An 18,715-nucleotide genomic window follows, 5' to 3' on the forward strand; every position below is an offset into this window, starting at 1 on the left:
CAAGATGCCATTTTGAAAGTCCAAAGGGAAATAATTTTAAATTACCGAGTGATTAAAAAGCAGTGTTAAACGATCTTTGGCCGTGAGCAGTCGTGACGTCACCCAAAACGCCTTCTGTGTTCAACGCTTGAATTGCAGACAAGGGCGAAGTGAAGCATCAGGAAAGCAACTTTTTGGTTTTGTTTTGTTTTAACGGGAATAACCTAAAATAAATAACCGTGTGGATTAAATATGGCTCAGATCACAGCCGATGGAGCCGAACAAGACTCTCGGTCAACGTTGGAGCACAATAACAACGGAGAAACCGTCCGTACCGGCTTCGAGAGACAGGCCGTGTCGGACTCCAAACAGGAACCGGATAACAAGAACGACATCGGGCTAGGAATTGACGTGAGTGGCGAACGAGGTGCTGGAGCTCAAAACGACCACAACTCGTTGCTTGGAAAAGACGAGGGAGACTACGGCAAACTCTCCGAGCCGGCCAAGAGTCCCGCACAGGGGAGTCTTGCGAGTAGCACCGAGTCCGCCCAAGAGGGCTCCCGGGTGCTGAAAGCAGAACAAAGGGAAGGAGGCGACGGCTCTCCCTCGCTGCCAGCGGAGCCCACAAAGGCCGCGGAGAAACACGAGCACGGCGTGAAAAGACGGGCCAGCGTGGAAGTAACCTCGTCCGACGGCGAGCCGCTCAGTCGGATGGATTCAGAGGACAGGTCTGGGAAAGTAGTAACTCAAGAAGCATGGCGACTCGGTTACTGGTACTCAAAATCTTGCTAGTGAGAACAGGTTCGCTTAAACATGAAGGTTACAACCGAAAAGTCGCCACTTTTCTCAACCATTCCTGCGCAAATAACGGCGCACTCAACGCAAACCAGATGCAAGTTTCAAATGAAATGTGTGTGTCTGCCATCCTGCCTCATGCCTTGAAGCAACTGAGCAAACTGGAGTGCATTACTTGGTTACAACCAGATGTGGCGCTATTGTTTACTTCTCAACATAATTTGCAGAACACATACAAAAAAGTGCTCATTCCATGTTTTTAAGTGCATTATAATAATCCATCCGAGATGTAACATACATGGATTACTGTTTCTAAGTGCTGTTGTGAAAGGAGAGGCCTCATAGAAGCCATCTGAGAGCAGGGGGCGAGAGAGGAGAAGCGGCAGTAAAACAGCCCTACGTGTGATGCAAGATTGTAAAAGTCAAGATTTAAACATATAACAATATTTTTTGTCTTTGTTGTTTTAGTATCAGCAGCACTCTCATGGACATGGAGAGCATAGCGTCAAGTGGCCGCTCCACACCAGCGATGTTTAACAGTCACGGCGGGACTATGGTTGCGGGCAACGGCCCAATGCCGGTGAACGGCAAGTCGTTGAGCTACACGTGCTGTTGGGATCACTGCCAGGTACATTTTTCATCCAGCCCCGATCTGGCCGATCACATCCGAGCCACACACGTGGATGGACAGAGAGGAGGAGTAAGTGTTTTATTTTATTTTTGTAGTGTGACAGATGAACATGAAATGGCCGGTTTAGTTTCCTAAGGTTTTCCGAATTGATTTTACATTATTTCCAATTTGCAAAGTTGTTCTCAAATGGGAACAACTTGAAAGTCATTCCTCATCTTTGATCATATTGTGTTTAACATCAAAACACTTTTTCTAAATGCGACTCAGGAATGTACACTTTTGGTGCGTGTGCTCGTTTTGCTCCCCCGCAGGTATTTGTGTGTCTGTGGAAGGGCTGCAAAGTTTACAACACACCGTCCACCAGTCAGAGCTGGCTGCAGAGACACATGTTGAGTCACAGCGGCGACAAACCTTTCAAGGTGACGCGGCGCTCACAAGTCGTCATCGCTTGCACATTTTTGTCTGCCGCTTCGTAATGCGTGCGCGTGTCTCGTCTGTGGGTGCAGTGCGTGGTCGGCGGCTGCAATGCCACGTTCGCCTCGCAGGGTGGGCTGGCGCGGCACGTGCCCACTCATTTCAGCTCCCAGGGTTCGTCCAAAGTTTCCAATCAAGGCAAAATGAAGGAGGAATCTCCATCAAAGGCCGGCCTCAACAAGAGGAGGAAGCTCAAGAACAAGCATCGACGCTCGCTCCGTACGTACACATACCGCATGCACGGGTGAATCATCGATGATCATGTTCATCTTTAATTCCATCTCTGTCGTCACAAGGAGAAGAATCATTGTCTTTTAATTTTTTTTCCATTAAAAACAAAAAAATCTTTTCTTATTCAGCCCGCCCTCATGATTTTTTTGACGCTCAGACCATGGATGCCATCCGCCATCGAGCGATATGCCTCAACTTGGCCACACACATAGAGAGCCTTGGAAACGGACACAGTGTTGTGTTCCACAGCACGGTACACACACACACACACAGTGCAAAAATAAACAAAACAAAAAAAATGCACTCGTGTTCTCGTGCCAGAAATGTAGAGCGTATCTTTGTGTTTTCAGGTAATAGCAAGGAGGAAAGAAGAATCTGGCAAAGTGAAAGTCCTTTTGCACTGGACACCTGAAGACATGTAGGTTTTATTTATCTAGTTCGTTGCACTCCCATTATTGTGATACAGTGCACATCTTTGTTTATTGTCATTCAATGTTAACATTTTTTTTTTTAAAGACTGCCTGACGTTTGGGTGAGTGAGAGTGACCGAGTGCACCAGAAGACCAAAGTTGTGCATCTGTCCAAGCTGCCAACTGACACAGCTGTTCTACTGGATCCCAACATTTATAGGTGCGTACGTATGTGTGTGTGAGGGGAAAATGAGCCCAGGAGAATTAAAATACTCTCCTTTTTTCTTTTTTCTTTTTTTAATCCCCTCCCTCTCTCACACAGGATGTTCTTCTAAGAATTTCTCCTAGTCCTGAAGTCGAACTACGTACAAAGATTTTTAGAGAGTTTAGAGACTTATTTTTGTGGTTTAGGACCTTAATCTGCTAAGATATTGAGGGATATTTTGTAACTAGGTTCAGAGGAGTCAGTTTGGACACATTTGTAGAGAGAAGCAGTCTGTAAATATTTGAGATTTGTAATATATTTTTTTACCTCCATTTTTTTTTATGGACCGTAGATGTATGTACCTTTTCTAACAATCATAAAATAGTTGACATTTTTGAGGCAATTATCAGGTATTGTCAGCACCGTGAAACAAATCGCCTTAAACTGTCATTAGTGCTGTCCTGCCTTTTTCTCTTTTTCTTATCCAAAATGTGACCTTTTAATATGAGAGCCTCGAAGCAACTGATCTATCTGCTGTATTGTTCCTGTGTGATGTGTGTTTTCTTAGGCATATAAAATTCACAAATTGAGACTTCATCCTTTGTTTTTGTCTTATTCACACACAAATTATGTTGCCAACATTTTCACAACAACAACAAAAAAACATTGAAAAGTGGTGATGGTGGTATAAACTCAAACAGGGAATGGTGCCCCCACCAAGGTGGCCGCCACATACGCACTCGATCAGTGGGGTCCTGACACGTCGTGACGTCATCACCAGTGGCCGCAAATCATACGGTCCTGTCCTGTGTTAGTCCGATGGCTGGACTCCTTAAAAAGGTACAAATGGAGGTCATTGTTCGTGTGTTTGACATTAACCAAAATTTAAAAAAAGGAATATAATGTTTTCAATAGTTTGTTTAATCGTTGCTGTCCAATAGAGTGGTTTGTATTCGATGTTATGAGCACAGTAAAAGTGACAGCTTTAGCTAGCGTGGAGTTTACCTCTTCATGAGCCGTTCTCCTCGAGTATTTGGATTATAATTTTCTCAATTAATATTCACATTTACTTCATGACAATATGTGTTACACGGGACACTTATCTCGCAGCAAGAGTATGGTTAAAATTATAACCGAACCCATTTTTACTGTCTAGAAATAATTGCATTTTTTCATGGCCGTCTTATTTGTGCCGACATGTATTTTTTACGGGTACCAAACAGTAATGCACGATTTTTGCGTTCATGTAAAATATGTGTAAACCGTAATCCACTTTTTTTCGGTGTGGGTGTAGAAGTTGATTGTTTTCATAGTACTTTTATAGTTTGTCTCACCCAATGTTATTTCAACACTTAATATCCACTGTTTTTATTTGTATTTTTTTACTCGTGAATGAAATGTCTATATTCCTGTAATTCAAACCATTCTGTAATTTAAAAGTTCCCCCATTGCTCTCTTGTAGACAACTGGCCTGGTTGGCCTGGCGGTGTCCCAAAATCCACATGAGGTAAGAAGGCGACATCCAGTCGAAAGTCGTGCCAGTATACATCACATCAGCAAATGAATTTAAAAAGCAAGTCTAAACGAAATTGAAAAACACTAATGAAAATCCTACAGCGACTGAGGATTCTCTACTCCAAAATCCTGGCATCTGTGCAGAGCATGCCACAAGACGCTGCCTACAGGAAGTATACTGAACAACTGGTCAATGAGCGGTTTAGCCATGTCAAAACTGTGAGTACCATCTTGATATACAGTATATATTTTTTAAAAAAAAGGCATTTGGTTTGCACTGCTAAAGTTTGAGACTGTCCATATCGACGCTTTGAAAATGACATTTCAAACATTTGAATATAACTGATGTTAAAATGTGATTGTTTTATGGTCGGTGCAATACAATGAAATGTTTGGTTCACAGGAGCCTGATGTTGAGAAGTTGGAGAAGAAGATCAACTGCGGACAAATTGAAGAGGTCATTTTCCAGGTAACATTAACAGTGCTGGGATACGATTTTGACTGTTTTGACTCAAGAACACGAGTTCTTACAGAGTCTATTTTGGTTCCATTTGAAGTGATTTATAGAAATAAACTCAAGCATGGCATGTTGATGCTCTTTTCATGTCTGCAGGCAGAGTGTGAGCTGGCTCTGTCCAGAAAGATGGCCGAGTGGAAACCGTGGGAGCCTCTGATTGAAGAACCGCCTCCCAACCAGTGGAAATGGCCCATCTGAAAACACTTGTGAATTATAATACTAACGCTATTATGAATAAAACGAATCCTTTCAAAGACGTAATTTTTTTACACTTTTGTGTCGTTTGTAGTTATATGACTTGGGCATTGCTTAAGCTGGCCCTGGACCTTTGATAGATAACAAAACAAAAAAAAGTCACCTTTAATTTGTTGCTATTACATTTCAGCCAAAGTTTTATTTTTCATCAGTGTCAACTGGAAAATCAGAAGTTGAGCTACAATACAGGAGATCAGAACCATCCTAACCACTCTGTTGTCATTTCCCTTCCGACGAAGTGGCTCTCTGCAAGAGCTGGAGCATTATGGGATAGATTGGTGCAAACTCCTTCCCCTGGCGAGCCCTTACAGACTGCACATACGCCTCCAAAGAGCCCCTAATGAAGAGCACAAAAATTAAAAAACATCCACGTCTGTTCTTATTGATGCGCTTACCTGATGAGGGTGAGACGGTCTCTCTCTGATGGATGGTCATCCATCCACTGGGAGTAACGGGTGACCGACCACTCGGCTCTCTGTGAGCGGCAAACTTCAATTATGTACTGAAGCAAATTGTACATGTACATCAACTCCACTCTTTTTTTGTGTGTGTATTTCTCAAAAATGAACGTGTGTTATTTCTACATGCCTGGTAAGGTGACTTAAGCTCAGACGGGGCTCTGGCGAAGAGGAAGTGAAGCACAGTGCTGTAAGGAATCAAGTCCCCCACAGCCGGACTCTTGACTATCAGGTTACTTGTTTGAAACAGCAGCGGCCTGAAAGATAGCCGTGATGTCCAATTCCTCAGTTAAGACAGCACTTGCAATGGTTCTTTTTTAAGTATTGTCATGCTTTGCCGCGACCTTTTTTTGCCGTTGTTGGCAGCAGCAAACCACCAATATTGGCCACACGAGGGCGCCATAAAAGCTATTGTATCTATTTTCCACATAAACGTAAATGCGTGAAGAAGTATGTAATTGCGCGTCATTCTGGACCCGCGCAGGTGGTGAAGTACAGTAATTTGAAAGGGACGCGGTGTAATGATTTACGACCCGTCAAATGTGTTTTTTGTTGTTTGTTTTGTTGTGTTGGGTTCTTGTTGAGCTGTTGTGCGTTCACAAGAGGTGAGTGGCATTGCCATTTAACGTGTCGTGCTCATTCATTGGTTAAGTTTAATTCCCACCACGACTACCGATGGACGTGCGCTATAATTAGCATTAGCTGGCGCAAAATTGGCACAGCGAATATTGTCATTCTCGTTTACCTCACTTAATGTGCTTTATATTGTTTGTTTATCCGACAACCACGTTAGTATCCACGTTGGAGGAACCCCCATCCTCGTTGAGTACGTTTTGGCTCAAGGAGGTCTTCCATTTAAAGGTAAGTTGTTTAATTATGTCACCTGCCATCTTGCCGCTCTTTGAATTCTTTAACATGATCGATTGGCCATATTGAGGATATTCTTTCTTCTGTCACATTTGCCTCAATCCCAATAGTAGAGTTTTGGTTTGTCCAATTAAAAGTTTCAAAGAGCCAACCTACCTAAAGGAACGAAGCACTCTGTAAGGTTTGCCCAAATCAGACACTCTCCTACATAGCGGAGCCACCGCCATCTCCATCTTAGAAAAAGACAAGTACAAATATTCAAAATGATGTGGATGAAAACGGTCAATTGAAAACCTTATTTTTAAGCCCTAACTTGTGCAAAGTCAGCGGCCAGACGCATCTTTCCCCCTTCGCCCAGTGGACGCAACAAGCTGGCATGCCGTACGAACAGCTCAATGGCTCTCTGAGCAATTGACTCGGTGCTTTCGTAGATGAAGTCTGTACACTCAAAGTGTCTGAAGTAGTCGGTCATGACTCTGGAGATGAAGCCCTGCAACTCCTTCATGTAAAGGGAGCAGACAACATCGGCCTTATCAGGGCTGGATGGCTTGCTGCAACACAGAAGGACAATTAATAATGCACATAAATACTCTTACGTATATAAATACTTTAGTATTGAAAGAACTGACCCTGAGAAGTCCTCCTGGTGTAGTGTGATGATGATGGCCTCGATAGAATCACTGACTGACTGTAAGAGAGGCTGCACTGCGCTGGTCATCAGCACCTGCACTTCCTAAAAAAAAAAACCCGTCAATGGTACCGACAATGTCAGAACAATGGTTGACGTTCTGTCGTCAGGTGTGACTTGAGCATTGTCAGTGATCTCTTGTCTTCTGTTGTGCTAAAGTCTAACCAAGAAAAAGTAGCACGGTGAAACTACAAGCGTTATGAAGTTGCTCACCTCCAAAGAAGAAGAGAGGACCTCTGCCGGAGCTGCCAGACTTGACCCCAAACCAGAAGTAAACTGAAAATAGAAAATATAACCGGTCACTTGCGTACCAGCTCATAGTGCAGGAATTTCAAAATCCTCATCTTACCTTGGCAACAGCCTGCTGCAGACAGTAAAGTGAGTTGACGACTGCAGTGTTTCTCCTCTGGCCTTCAGATAATGGACCAATCACCTGACTGGCATCACTCTGAGTACACAACTATAGAATAAAAAGGAAATTAGCTCTAAAACTGCACTACACAATTTAACTGCGTCTTATAGTAAAAAAAGATATACATGTACTGCAAACGTACCAACTGTTCAGACTTGACACAAAAGAGTTGCACGGTCTTGGCAGCATTCTTGGCAACAGCAAGCGCAAGGTCTGAATCCATAGATGCTACATTCAGCTCACTGCAAACAACACAAAATCATGGAATATTATTTCAACGATCTCCAAAATGTAACGCGGGCGCCATCTTGCCCGGTGGCCTTGATTTCAGGAAATGCCGTCTCGAAAAGGAAATTTGCATGTCAAGTACTGGCCTGCTGATGGTCTTGATGATGCTCTCCAACTCATCGTTGGAGGGCGGGTTGCGCCCGCCCATCGGGAACACCAGGTTGATGGGGTCAAAGAGGCGAGAGAGAGACTTGGACAGGTAAGCCGCTTCATACGCTTGAAGAGAATCCTTCAGGGCCCTCTCCGGACTGCGTGCACGGCAAATGAATAGTGAATGGAAGGTTTTTCATATCGGCTGTCTGAAAGCCTCTTTCGGGTTAAATGCTTACTTGTAGTCCTGTTTGTTTTGAGAGAACAAGTCGAGGCTTTCGGTTTCTGGCTCCAGAGTGGCATCAATGCCGCCGCTGTTGAGGAGTGAGCCGTGCAGGCTGGCGCTGTACTGCTGGAGCCGGCGCCACAGCTCGTTGTAAAGTCGCAGCAGTTTAGGGTACTCCCCTTCAAACGCTTGCTTCAGGAAAGATGAGGCTGATTTCCGAAAAATAAAATGAGCATCGTCTGTTCCACTACACCCGTCAATGAATTACTCCCCCCCCCCCCCCCCCCCTGATGATTTATCAGATCTTACTGTATATATTACAGGCAAAAACAAAATACCTTGAGTTGCTTTGTGAAATTCTTCTCTTAATTTGTTCGTGACATCCGTCCAAAAGGTGTAAAGTATGTCAGGCTCACCGTCCTGTCATTGAAAATAAAAATTAACCATCATGGAAAAACGTGCAAATATTCCAACCCTGATGGTGACTCACCTTAATAATCTCGTCAATGAAACACTTATGACTGACGGGATCTCTTTTCTTCATCAGGACCTTCTGGAGATGCTGCACCTAAGAAAGTTTGCAGGGGGGAAAAAAATGATGAAAAAAAATCTGCATCTTATTCTTTCTCCCTCCCCCCAGGCCCCCACGCCTATTCCTTCAGTTCCTTACTTGTTTGCATGCAGCACAAATCTGGTCCATTAGTTTCTCCAGATTTGTCCAAAGAGCCGCACGGAAAGCTGCTGTGCTGCCTGGAGTTGGGAGAACGGCTCTTCCGGGGGCACCTGAGGTAAGAAATGGGGTACACTTTAAATTTATGTTAGGAGACACCTTTTCGTTTACACTTTCGGCCATTTTTTTTTAAACAAGAGAAACTAATTGTTACAGGTTTACCTCTGGGATTGGATGGCTGCGTCAGGCCCTTAATATCCAAGGCCCCAATGATGCTGTCATGTATGCTTGTCTGGTAAGCCCCCACAACAGAGCTGATGGTCTCCTTTAGACAACCGAGGTTGTAGAAGACCTGCAAAGCTGTGGCAACCTGCGTAGGATTCTGACAGACACAGAGAGTGAAAAATAAACAGGCAGCAACTGAAGTTTCAATTTTTTTTTTGTGTGTGTGTGTGTGTGTGGTTTCATTACCTGAATCTCTGTTCCTTGCTCCAATAATCGCTTAGCCTGGTTCTCCACCTCCAGCCTCGCTCTACTGATCAATACGAGGTCATTCTCAATGACCTCGATGCCACTCAAATCGACTCCTTGTGACAGATAATCTGGCGGATTTGCGGCGAAAAGAAAAGAATGACACCGTGAGGTCATTCATTCCTTGTGCCGCTCTAAACTGAATTGGTAACTGCATCTCAGACCAAATGAATATGGGCTGCAGGGTTGCCCAGGGATCAACCCCGAGACCTTTTTTGTTCATTCTGTCAATGCTTACATGAGATGCTATAAAGTGTTCTACTACACCTCTGCAAATACATTCAGATACTCTGTGTCGCTGACGGCAGATGAACGTAAATTCATTCTGCACCTTTTTATCATTGTGAATAAACCTGACTTATTTGTGTTTGTGTGTCCAGCAGGTAACGACAAAGCTTTGCTCACTGGACTCTCTAAACGGGTTATGAGACAGCTGCAGTCCAACCAGACAGTTTCCTGCAACAGAATTCGGAGGCTTGACGTGCAAAACAATTGACCGTACGTCCTGACCTAGTTCGTTGAGACTGTGAGCAGCCTTTGTGATCTCCCGACTGCCACCCTGAAGCTGAACCTGAAGCCTCTTGCTTAGGTGCAAGATCCGAATAATTCTCCGCAGAAGGTCACAAGCCACCTGGGACGGAAGGGACAGAAGAGGCAGGTACTACTGTGCTTTCGGTATCACTCCTGACGCTCCCAATGCCAAATGGATTCATGTTTTAATAGAATAACTATGTGAAAATGTTACCACGCATTGTATCTTGAAAGAAAAATAGTGGTCTTACCTGTAATCTACTCAGCTGAGTGATCCTGGCCACGATCTTGTTGTAAGGGTCAACTATTTTGCTTCTTATCCTGAAAATACATCATCATGATGAATACTGTGCCAATGTCTACCTTTGAAATCTTAAGCCAACAACCGCTAAATTCTAAACTCGGGACACAATGTGTGTTTTCACATGTCTCTTTTTTTATTTTTTGCAGGTAAAAATTAAAAGCATCCAATGATCAAAGCAGCAGACTGGGGGTGAAAAAAAATAAAAGTATGAAAACACAGACATGGGATGTTAACCTGTCAACAGCTGCCTGCAGTGCACTGATCCTCGTCTGCATCATCTGGAGGACCCCTGAACACAAAGATGTACGTCCTTGCAGTAAAACTGCACAAACTGACATTTGCAAAAAAAAAAAATTGACAATGAGGGTTGTTTTTGCTTCCTCAAATTTCACTTCGTATAGTGTTACTCATTTAGCCCATCTATAGACATTTACGTTGAATTTAAAAATATTACCTTGCTTTTTGTCTCGTTTCATGCTTACCTTCGGCCTCAATTATTGCAACAATAAACAGGGACCACTCCATTTTTATGGTAAATTGCATAATAGAAAAGTGTACCTTCCAGAGACTCGATTCCAGTTGCCTGAGCTAGTAAGTCCTCATGTCTGGCTACTACCTGAATGGCAAGGAGGAAAAAAAAAACAATTACATACATTTTTATACTATAAAACAGTACAGTTTATAGGAGTCCATTCAGATTGTGTTGATGCCATCTCTAATCTGATCATGCATTTTGGACCTATTGAAATGGGCTGCAAACGTCATTTGTCCTTAAAAACTAGCCAGATTTAGATGACTCGAGTGTTGTGCAGCGTTCCTGCCTGGCTGTGCAGCTCTTTGTCAAGTTGACTGATTCCTTGTGCGAGCTTGGCCAGCTGTTCAGCAATGACAGCGTGGTGGATGGCTTGGGCTGTGTAAATCTTGACATCGAAATCCGCAGCCAGGAAATCCGCGTAGAACTCTACAAATACAGAAACGTGACTGATTTTGCACAACGATCGCCAAATATTCTAAAACGATGAAATATTTCAATAACAGTTGTTCGATGGGTCAATTTACCGTCCTTTAATGACGAATTCATTGATGCATCTCTGCCGTGAAGCAAGTTATCCATGTTGACTTCCGTAAACGACGAAAAGAATTCTTCTTCTACGGGTTATTTTCTTCATCGTAGAAGCCATATAAAAGAGTACGCCTCGCAAGGGTTTCGCCCGTTGCCGCGACACGTCAGCGCGTCTGCCATGTTTGATGTGGCAAACCATTAACACATGGCTATTAACAGAATTCAATACAGTACACATAAAATGTCTGAATTCCATTAAGTGGCCTTTTACAAAATGCAAGTCTCGTTGGCTTATCAAAGCACTCACAAATATTTGGTAAACATCCCCCTTACAAAAAAGCCCGTCTGTAAATGTTCACTTCCAAAAATATTTTATTTAGTGTCACAGTAATGGTGCAACACAGTACATGAACTGTAAACACTAATATATGTAAGAAAACAAAACACGTCAAAGTACTTTATAACATAATGTGGACATGATATAGATTTGCAATTTTAAAAATATGACAGAATTTCAATATTTAAATCAGACAGAGCAAGAAGGGTCTTGTAAAACATTTGGAAAGTAATAAAAACAGGGTATGTCATGGTATGTTGAGCATAACTGACAAACAATTTGGAATATCCGCTCATTCTCACAAAAAAATAAAATCATAGTAAACACTGTAATTGCTTGATTTAAACACTTAAAATGCTTCCAAGTTGTGGCTCAACCAGTCTCGAGTCCAAGAAATACTTTCTCCCGTTGCACACCGTCTCCAAACCTGTGCACAGCTAAACGGTTCAATATAGCGAAGGTCATCTGTAAAGTCGCCAGGACAAAACAATGTCTAGCGGGGCGACTACGGCGCTCCCGTCTTCCTCCTCTCGAGCCGATCCAGCTTCTCCAGATTTTCTTTCAGAAGTTTGGAAGCAGGGTTGAGACTCAATGCTCTCTGGTAGTACATCCGAGCTGCTGCATAGTCTCCCTGCGGGAACACAAACGGACATGCATGCAATCTTGCGGCTTCTGAATGATCTTAGGGGCTGCCTTGGAAGCAGTCACAAGACTGAGTCGTGCCAAATGTCTTGTGGGATGCAGTAAGGCAGCTGATGTGTATCTGCAATTTCCAATCAGCTATTGGTTATTATTGTTACACAGGATATTAACTTGATTACTGTCTTTTCATACCTTAATATGTTGAATCCCTCCCATGTTCATCCAGGCTTGTGACTGATCAGGTTTGAGTTCCACGGCCAATTTATAGCTCTAGTGAGGGGAAGTAAGTAAACATGGTGGTAAATAACATGACACATTGACAAAACGGCAAGACAAGATCAAACGGTACCTCAAAAGCTAGGTCCAACTGGTTCATCTCTCGTAGCTGGTTTCCTTTGGAGAAATACAACTCTGCTCTCACTGTGAGATCACTGGGATTCTGCTGTAGGGCACTGTTCAGAGCTTCCAGAGCCTGACACAAACACAATGTCAAAATAGACAACCGGGTATATCTTCGGAAGTCACGGCTTGCACCATCGGCTGCGGGTTTCGCCGTACAGGTCTGTCTCTGTGCGGCCCGGTCCCAAACGAGCCAAGGCCCGGTACCGGTCCAGAGACCCGTGGTTGGGGATCACTGCTGTAAACTATATACGGTAATTTCCAGTGAATACTACGCCTGCTTATGTAATACAAAAATCAACAGCATTTTTATTTTTATTTTTATGATTACAGTGAATCGTATTAAAGGAGAAAGATTCGAAACATACCAATAAAGAGTCAATGATTTTAAATCCAGGTTAAAAACGACTCTCTTTCCCGTACTATTTATGACGTTCGGAAAGACATGTGTTCAGGCTTAGTTTCCATGGTAACTACTTGAATGGAACCCATCTTCAAGCGAGAGCTGAATAATTGTAACATTTTACAGTACACACCTCTGTGTGGTTGCCATGCTTGCTGTAGATGGAAGACAGGAGGCGGTAACATTCAATGCATCTGCTCCCTCTGGAAATGATGCCCCGGGTCATTATCTCCGCATCTTTTGTCTGGCCAGCCATGGTTAACACCTGAGCCTGATTGGAAACATATAAAAGCACGATGCCAATATGTCACATATAAATATATTTGTAGAAATGACAAAAAGAAGCATTTATCGCATATGCTAACAGCTAACGTTGCTTCTTCAACACCTTGCCCTGCTCCTCCTCCCATTTGTGGGACTGATCTTATCTTAACGTGTGTGGAAAATCATTCCGAGCGCCGTGCTTATGGTGTATGCTGACCAGTGCCAGCCAAATGTCCGTGTTCTCTGGCTGTAGACTAACGGCCTCTCTGTAAACTTGCAGGGCTTCATCGTAGCGGCCAGTGTTGTAGTACAGCGCCCCCAGTGGCGCGAGGATCTCCACCTTCCTTGTCACCTGAAGTGCTCTGCAAGCAAAGGTAAAAGCATCGTGGTTACTCTTCAGTTGCATAATCCAGCTCCTTACTCCATGTCTGTATTCCGCACGTACTTCTTCACTGGTGCTTGCATTTGAAACAATCTGGTGTGCACTGAGAACAGGATGATTTTTATCAGGGCTCTAAGAATAGCAGTTCCGGATTCATTTTTCTCTTGCATCATCAATCCGAGGTGGGTGGGTAGGGGGGGGGGGGGACACAAACAAAAAAAAAAATCCATGCAGCTACCTTTTATACCAGGACTCTGCCTCTTGATTCAAATTGGAGGAGCGGAGAAGGCGGCCCAGGTTCACCATGGCCACGTAGTGAGCTGGTTTGAGTTGAATTGCCTGCTGATAGTGAACAGCTGCCAGCTCCTCCTTTCCTGTGGAAGAGGAAGGCTCAGGAGTTATGCAAACGGGGAATGTTGCAGGAATGTACAGAACAATCATGGTTACCTTACCAGTGTCCACCAGAAACACCCCATAGTTATTATGCAGGTCTGAGCTGTCAGGACAATTCTCGATACCTTTTAAATACATTTCATGGGCTTCGGTATAGCGTTTCTGCAAAACAATATGGAGAGAGACAAGTGAATCGTTTTATGCTGTCAAAAATAATGACTCCAATGTTTGGGAAGAGACAAATATTTGACTCTTGTCTCGCTCAGTACTCGCACAATTTTTTTTTTTAACAAAGTAAAATTTACCTGGTCGGCATAGAGTGATGCTAGACTGGAATAAGCATCGGCGAAATATGGACCATAGCTAACGGAGTCCTTCAGCAATACCTCTGCCTCTCTCTCCTTGCCTTGTGACCTAGGTTAAGAACATCTTCGTCACAACTCTATTCATAATCTTGGGCCAAATTCCAGGGGCAGGACAGGATGAAATAGCAAACTGACGGCCATGCAACTCAATGGGTAAGTTCGCATTGAACGTGCTTTGCGCGCGTGCTTTTCGTGTGTGACTGACTTGAGGAGATTTCCCAGGTTGAAGAGCGCGCGATTATGTTGAGGATTGATGTCCAGTGCTCTCCTATAGTAGCGCTCGGCCTCCTCCGGATGCTGCGTCAGAGTGCCGAGATTGTTCATCGCACTGGCGTGGCGGGGGTACAACCTGGAAAATTCAAACGTGTTTTGTGAAGCATGGCATGGATGGATGTTTTTATGATTAACATTCAAATAACAGATTTGTGGTTTTCCCCAAAAGGTGTTCTGCTTCTCTTTGATAAATGCGTCAATGCAATTCCGTTAAAATCGATGTGGCATAAATGTGCGCACATTTTTTTTTTTGCAACGGTTAGAATCAGACCTGAGGGCAATGCTGTAATGGTAAATGGCTTCTTGGTGGCGAGCGCTGTCCTTTAGGAAGTTGGCGTAATTGTAGTGGACTTTGGCATTGTGAGGCAGCGTCCAGATACCAGAACTGAAACAAGAGCCAAGAGGAGACGAACAATCATTCACAATCACACCTAGCCACAATTTAAAGTGTTCCGTGAACCTCGATTCTTCAAATCATTTACTATCACTCGCTCAATACAGACTTTCACCTGAAGAGGGCCTCCCTGGAAAGCCAGACTTTGTTCTGCTGCACCGTTTTCCAGGAGAACAGCAGTAGCAGCAAAAGCATGGAGGCACTAAGGACTGTGGTACCAAAACGGCCCACCAATGAAAGGAGACGACTGAGGCCGTGAACCACCAGGATACAGTAACCCATGCTGCAAGAATAGAGTTGGAAGACGAAATTAAGCCCAGGGGGGAAGAGCCGAAAAAATGCAAAGCTACTTCTCAAGAGGGTTAGTTTTAGACTTGAATACGAATAGCCCAGAGATACTCGCCTTGGCATGTAAAGAATCCTTTCGGCCACAACAAATCCCACCCTGAAAAAAAGGTTACTCGCGGGAATGAAAGGAAACACCAGAAACAGTAGTCCCATCAACACCTCCTTACGCTTTTGCCTCTGGAATAAAAAGGCAAAGAAAGAAAAATCTATCGCCCACTTACACCGAATAAACCTGAAATAAATACAGACGATTAAGAAAATGTTGCGGCGGAAACGGACTCTGGCTAATCCTAGCACGTGAGTGAGAATGACAGTAAAATAAAAAATTGTTAAAAATGTGTATTGACCTTCAGTGAATGTATACAATGCAGACAGAGGGCGACCATCACCACGGCGAGAAGCGCGGTGGCCACGTTGCGAATGTCACTCAGCGACTCGACGAGAGGGATGCTACCCACTTGCCAGTCGTAGCACAGCACGGCGGGGGCCAGCAGCAGCCAGGCGTTGAAGTAGAGCAGGTAAGAGTAGGTCAAAATTCTAGACATGGAAATGAATGGTAGCAGGCAGAGAGATATAAAAAACAAAATTATAATCGCCATTTATTAATTTTCTTGCGATTTGGCTGGGGCATAGTTGCTCCGATCTGAAGTCCGTGCACCGCTGACCTGGTAAGCAAGTAAGGCGCAAAGGATGCGGGATTGTCTTGTTCAGAGAAAAGAGGCATAGAACCTCCCATTAACCAAAGTCTGACTGATATAATGGCCAATACCTGAAAAAGAGCAAAAAAATATCACACAATATTGCTTTCAAGTTTCATTTCATGGGATATGAGATGAAATGTGTCCTAAACAGTCATCATATCAAAAAAACGAAAACCAAAAATAAAATACTCACATAGCTCGAGACAACACAGGCCCGTTTGATGAAGGGTTTCCAGATCTGGAGAAGATGTCTAACGCCAGATCCCGAAAGATGACTAAGGAACATGTTTGATGACAGATAAAATTCCTTTCCCCAAGTCATTTATTACATCAAGATGTGTTATTTATTCTCCTGCTATTTGGCGTTTAAAACAAGCTCGGTGGATCACTTTTTCACTCGAGTATGTTAACAATGGGGTCAGTCAACTGCGGTAACGCATGTGACACTTGCGCATTTTGAGAGATGCATACAACCCGCCCCAAAAAACAGCCAAGCGACTTACTTAAACTTTCACTAGACGGCAAAGCAAAATGCTTTGTGCTTACCCGAAGAGGGGCTTGCCGCAGAGGACGAGGGCATCGTAAAAGATGCAAACCACGAACACGGTGATGCCCGTCTCCTTCACCAGCATGGCACAAGTGCCCAGCAGCAAACTGATGAGCAGAGACCCTGCCGACACCGTTGAGGGTGTCGAGTCCTCAGCTGTGTTCACACCGACACTCCTGAGAGGAGGAGAATTTGTTTGTTTCGTTCTAAGTTTGCCACATCTTTTGACCTAAAGCTGTGGGTTCGGCGTCTTGCTCAACAGCATTTCGATACAGGACAGGAAGTAGACATGCATTCAAAAACTAATTCCCAACAACTCCTCGCTGTTTTCAACTCTGTGATGCGTCCTTGCCGATGCCGAATGTTCTTTTCTATGGCATTTTGGCCTTTTTCAGGTCCTAAATACATTAAATCTGTCTGATAAAACATAATCTGTATTGACCATGCTGTACTTTATTTTAATTTTTGGAGGTGGGTGAAAAGCTCCAGGGTGGTGTGAATTCACTTTACCTTATATAGGAAAGAAATGTGAGCAAGAACAGCAGACAAGCCAAGAGATCGGCCCTTCCCACTATTCCAGATACCTGCAAAACAAGACTTTTTTCTCTCAATTTATCATAGCTTTGAGCAAATGAATAATGAATTAAGTTTGTTCAAAAAATTATGTGTGGTCATTCTTGTCACTGTCCAGACTTGTTTGTTTTTTTTTTCCAACAACTTTCCTTGTCATTTGATAGGTAATTGCAATCGATCCGTGTCATGAACTCACAGCCTCGGTGTGGACAGGGTGCACTGCAAACAGGACGGATGTGGCGAAGGCCAGGTGGGACTCTTCAAACACACACCGTTCACACGTGTGCATCAGCAGGCAGGTTACAGCACAGTGCAGACACACATTGACCATGTGGAAGTACAGTGGTGTCATGCCGCCCAGAAGGATATTCAACCTGATGGAGACAGAAAAACGGAATTACACAGTAAAATGTCATTTTAGCTCCTTTTACGACCAGACGAGTCTATGCTATATGCTAAAATGAAGATAACGCAGAGTGGTTGTGACGTGGGAAGAGATTACGGCATCGGTGCTGCATGACGTCACACTGAGCGCAGTTTCACGAAATTGCGGCCGTACTGCGAACTAATACTACATTCTCAAACGGCACCAAATGAAATTTAATGTCGGCGTTAAACGGGTACGGTGAACATACTTAAAGGTGAGAATGCAAAACGGCCTGTAGGACTTGTGGCTCGAATTGTCCGACATCCTCTTGCCCCAAAAATCGTTCGTGAAGATGTTCCGCAGACTGGAGTTCGGTCGAACGTCTGGGTTGTTGACAATCGCCCAAACGTCGTCGTGCACCAACTCCCCATGGATAGAGTTGCTGTAACATAACACACACAGTGTGACTAAGGCTGCGCAGCGACTCGCAGCCCAGCGACTCGCAGTCCAGCCCGTCGGTTGCCGGACGGAGTTCGGTGGATGCTGGGGGAGATTTCGCTCTCTTTCCGGGGATGTCATGTCAGCCCTGGTTTCTCCAAAGGCCCGTGTGGGCTGCAAATCAATGTGTGGACACTAAAAGATTCGTCCATTCCGCTCAGCAAGGAGTGTCCGTGAGCTATGAGAATTTGAAGCGCACGGTTCGTTGTATTGTGGTGCCTTCACGTAAAATTGGAGAAGAGCGAAACTGTTCAGGACACGATGCTGAAAAGCGTCGGTACGGAAAAGTGTCGACTATGTGGCTGAAATATGTGTAATAAATGAACTTAATAAGCCACAGTAAGGGCGATGCGACAACGAAAACTTGGTTGTGTGATTCAGGTGAGAAAGATTTACAAAGTCGTTCAATGCACGAGGTTGGTCCATGTTCAAGAAGGGCACATCAACACGAAAGACCATCCGGTAGACGCATGCGCAAAAGGTTATTGCCGAATGCCAGTCTAAGCAGATGTAAACACGGTTTGTGGGAGTGGGTGGGGGGAATGCGAGCACATTATGGAATTTTAGTTGACTCAGTTAATATAGTTAAGCAATTGTACTGATGCAAGTGCGGGTCCGATTATTGAGAATACATAGGCGACAATAGGATCGAAAGGAGCAAACAGCAAATGAAATCGATTTCACCCCGC

The 18,715-nt window shown here is 44.0% G+C and overlaps 4 protein-coding genes and 1 long non-coding RNA gene across 7 annotated transcripts; 3 read left to right on the plus strand and 2 right to left on the minus strand.

The window, feature by feature from the left end:
• Positions 1-73: 73 nt before the first annotated feature.
• On the plus strand, positions 74-3,322 carry aebp2 (AE binding protein 2). The gene is made up of 8 exons (XM_052055792.1): positions 74-707; positions 1,243-1,474; positions 1,717-1,824; positions 1,912-2,098; positions 2,239-2,363; positions 2,461-2,528; positions 2,627-2,740; positions 2,843-3,322. Exons 1-8 carry the CDS (start codon positions 232-234, stop codon positions 2,853-2,855), a joined length of 1,323 nt encoding a protein of 440 aa, XP_051911752.1. The 5' UTR covers positions 74-231; the 3' UTR covers positions 2,856-3,322.
• Positions 3,323-3,516: 194 nt separating this feature from the next.
• ndufa5 (NADH:ubiquinone oxidoreductase subunit A5) lies at positions 3,517-4,988 on the plus strand. The gene is made up of 5 exons (XM_052055800.1): positions 3,517-3,565; positions 4,188-4,232; positions 4,343-4,459; positions 4,644-4,709; positions 4,854-4,988. Exons 1-5 carry the CDS (start codon positions 3,545-3,547, stop codon positions 4,953-4,955), a joined length of 351 nt encoding a protein of 116 aa, XP_051911760.1. The 5' UTR covers positions 3,517-3,544; the 3' UTR covers positions 4,956-4,988.
• A 128-nt stretch (positions 4,989-5,116) lies between these two features.
• On the minus strand, positions 5,117-11,218 carry cog5 (component of oligomeric golgi complex 5). 2 transcript variants are annotated; one of them, XM_052055790.1, is made up of 22 exons: positions 11,137-11,218; positions 10,899-11,038; positions 10,636-10,693; positions 10,312-10,366; positions 10,025-10,094; positions 9,753-9,873; positions 9,183-9,313; positions 8,934-9,093; positions 8,712-8,824; positions 8,532-8,609; positions 8,380-8,461; positions 8,055-8,250; positions 7,812-7,973; positions 7,580-7,679; positions 7,375-7,485; positions 7,239-7,301; positions 6,967-7,070; positions 6,651-6,888; positions 6,494-6,570; positions 5,601-5,727; positions 5,408-5,487; positions 5,117-5,349 (listed from the first exon to the last, which is right to left on the minus strand). In XM_052055790.1, exons 1-22 carry the CDS (start codon positions 11,189-11,191, stop codon positions 5,232-5,234), a joined length of 2,439 nt encoding a protein of 812 aa, XP_051911750.1. In that variant the 5' UTR covers positions 11,192-11,218; the 3' UTR covers positions 5,117-5,231. The 2 variants fall into 2 exon arrangements, with proteins under 2 accessions (XP_051911750.1, XP_051911749.1); XM_052055789.1 differs by lacking the exons at positions 10,899-11,038; positions 11,137-11,218 and having other exon boundaries at positions 7,580-7,675; positions 7,808-7,973; positions 10,636-10,773.
• On the plus strand, positions 5,948-7,925 carry LOC127593988 (uncharacterized). Its single transcript, XR_007960562.1, has 3 exons — positions 5,948-6,075; positions 6,264-6,348; positions 7,788-7,925. It is a non-coding gene; the product is annotated as an uncharacterized LOC127593988 (long non-coding RNA).
• Positions 11,219-11,588: 370 nt separating the features above from the next.
• On the minus strand, positions 11,589-18,491 carry tmtc1 (transmembrane O-mannosyltransferase targeting cadherins 1). Of its 2 annotated transcripts, XM_052055837.1 has the most exons (19): positions 17,797-18,491; positions 17,358-17,535; positions 17,099-17,172; positions 16,588-16,764; positions 16,235-16,316; positions 16,006-16,109; positions 15,688-15,877; positions 15,396-15,517; positions 15,108-15,275; positions 14,870-14,983; positions 14,531-14,674; positions 14,266-14,374; positions 14,020-14,122; positions 13,806-13,941; positions 13,403-13,547; positions 13,055-13,192; positions 12,469-12,591; positions 12,312-12,389; positions 11,589-12,108 (listed from the first exon to the last, which is right to left on the minus strand). In XM_052055837.1, exons 1-19 carry the CDS (start codon positions 18,105-18,107, stop codon positions 11,983-11,985), a joined length of 2,622 nt encoding a protein of 873 aa, XP_051911797.1. In that variant the 5' UTR covers positions 18,108-18,491; the 3' UTR covers positions 11,589-11,982. The 2 variants fall into 2 exon arrangements, with proteins under 2 accessions (XP_051911797.1, XP_051911796.1); XM_052055836.1 differs by having other exon boundaries at positions 15,108-15,517.
• Positions 18,492-18,715: the final 224 nt, after the last annotated feature.

This window comes from Hippocampus zosterae, chromosome 21, assembly GCF_025434085.1.
Source record: "Hippocampus zosterae strain Florida chromosome 21, ASM2543408v3, whole genome shotgun sequence".
NCBI lineage: Eukaryota > Metazoa > Chordata > Actinopteri > Syngnathiformes > Syngnathidae > Hippocampus > Hippocampus zosterae.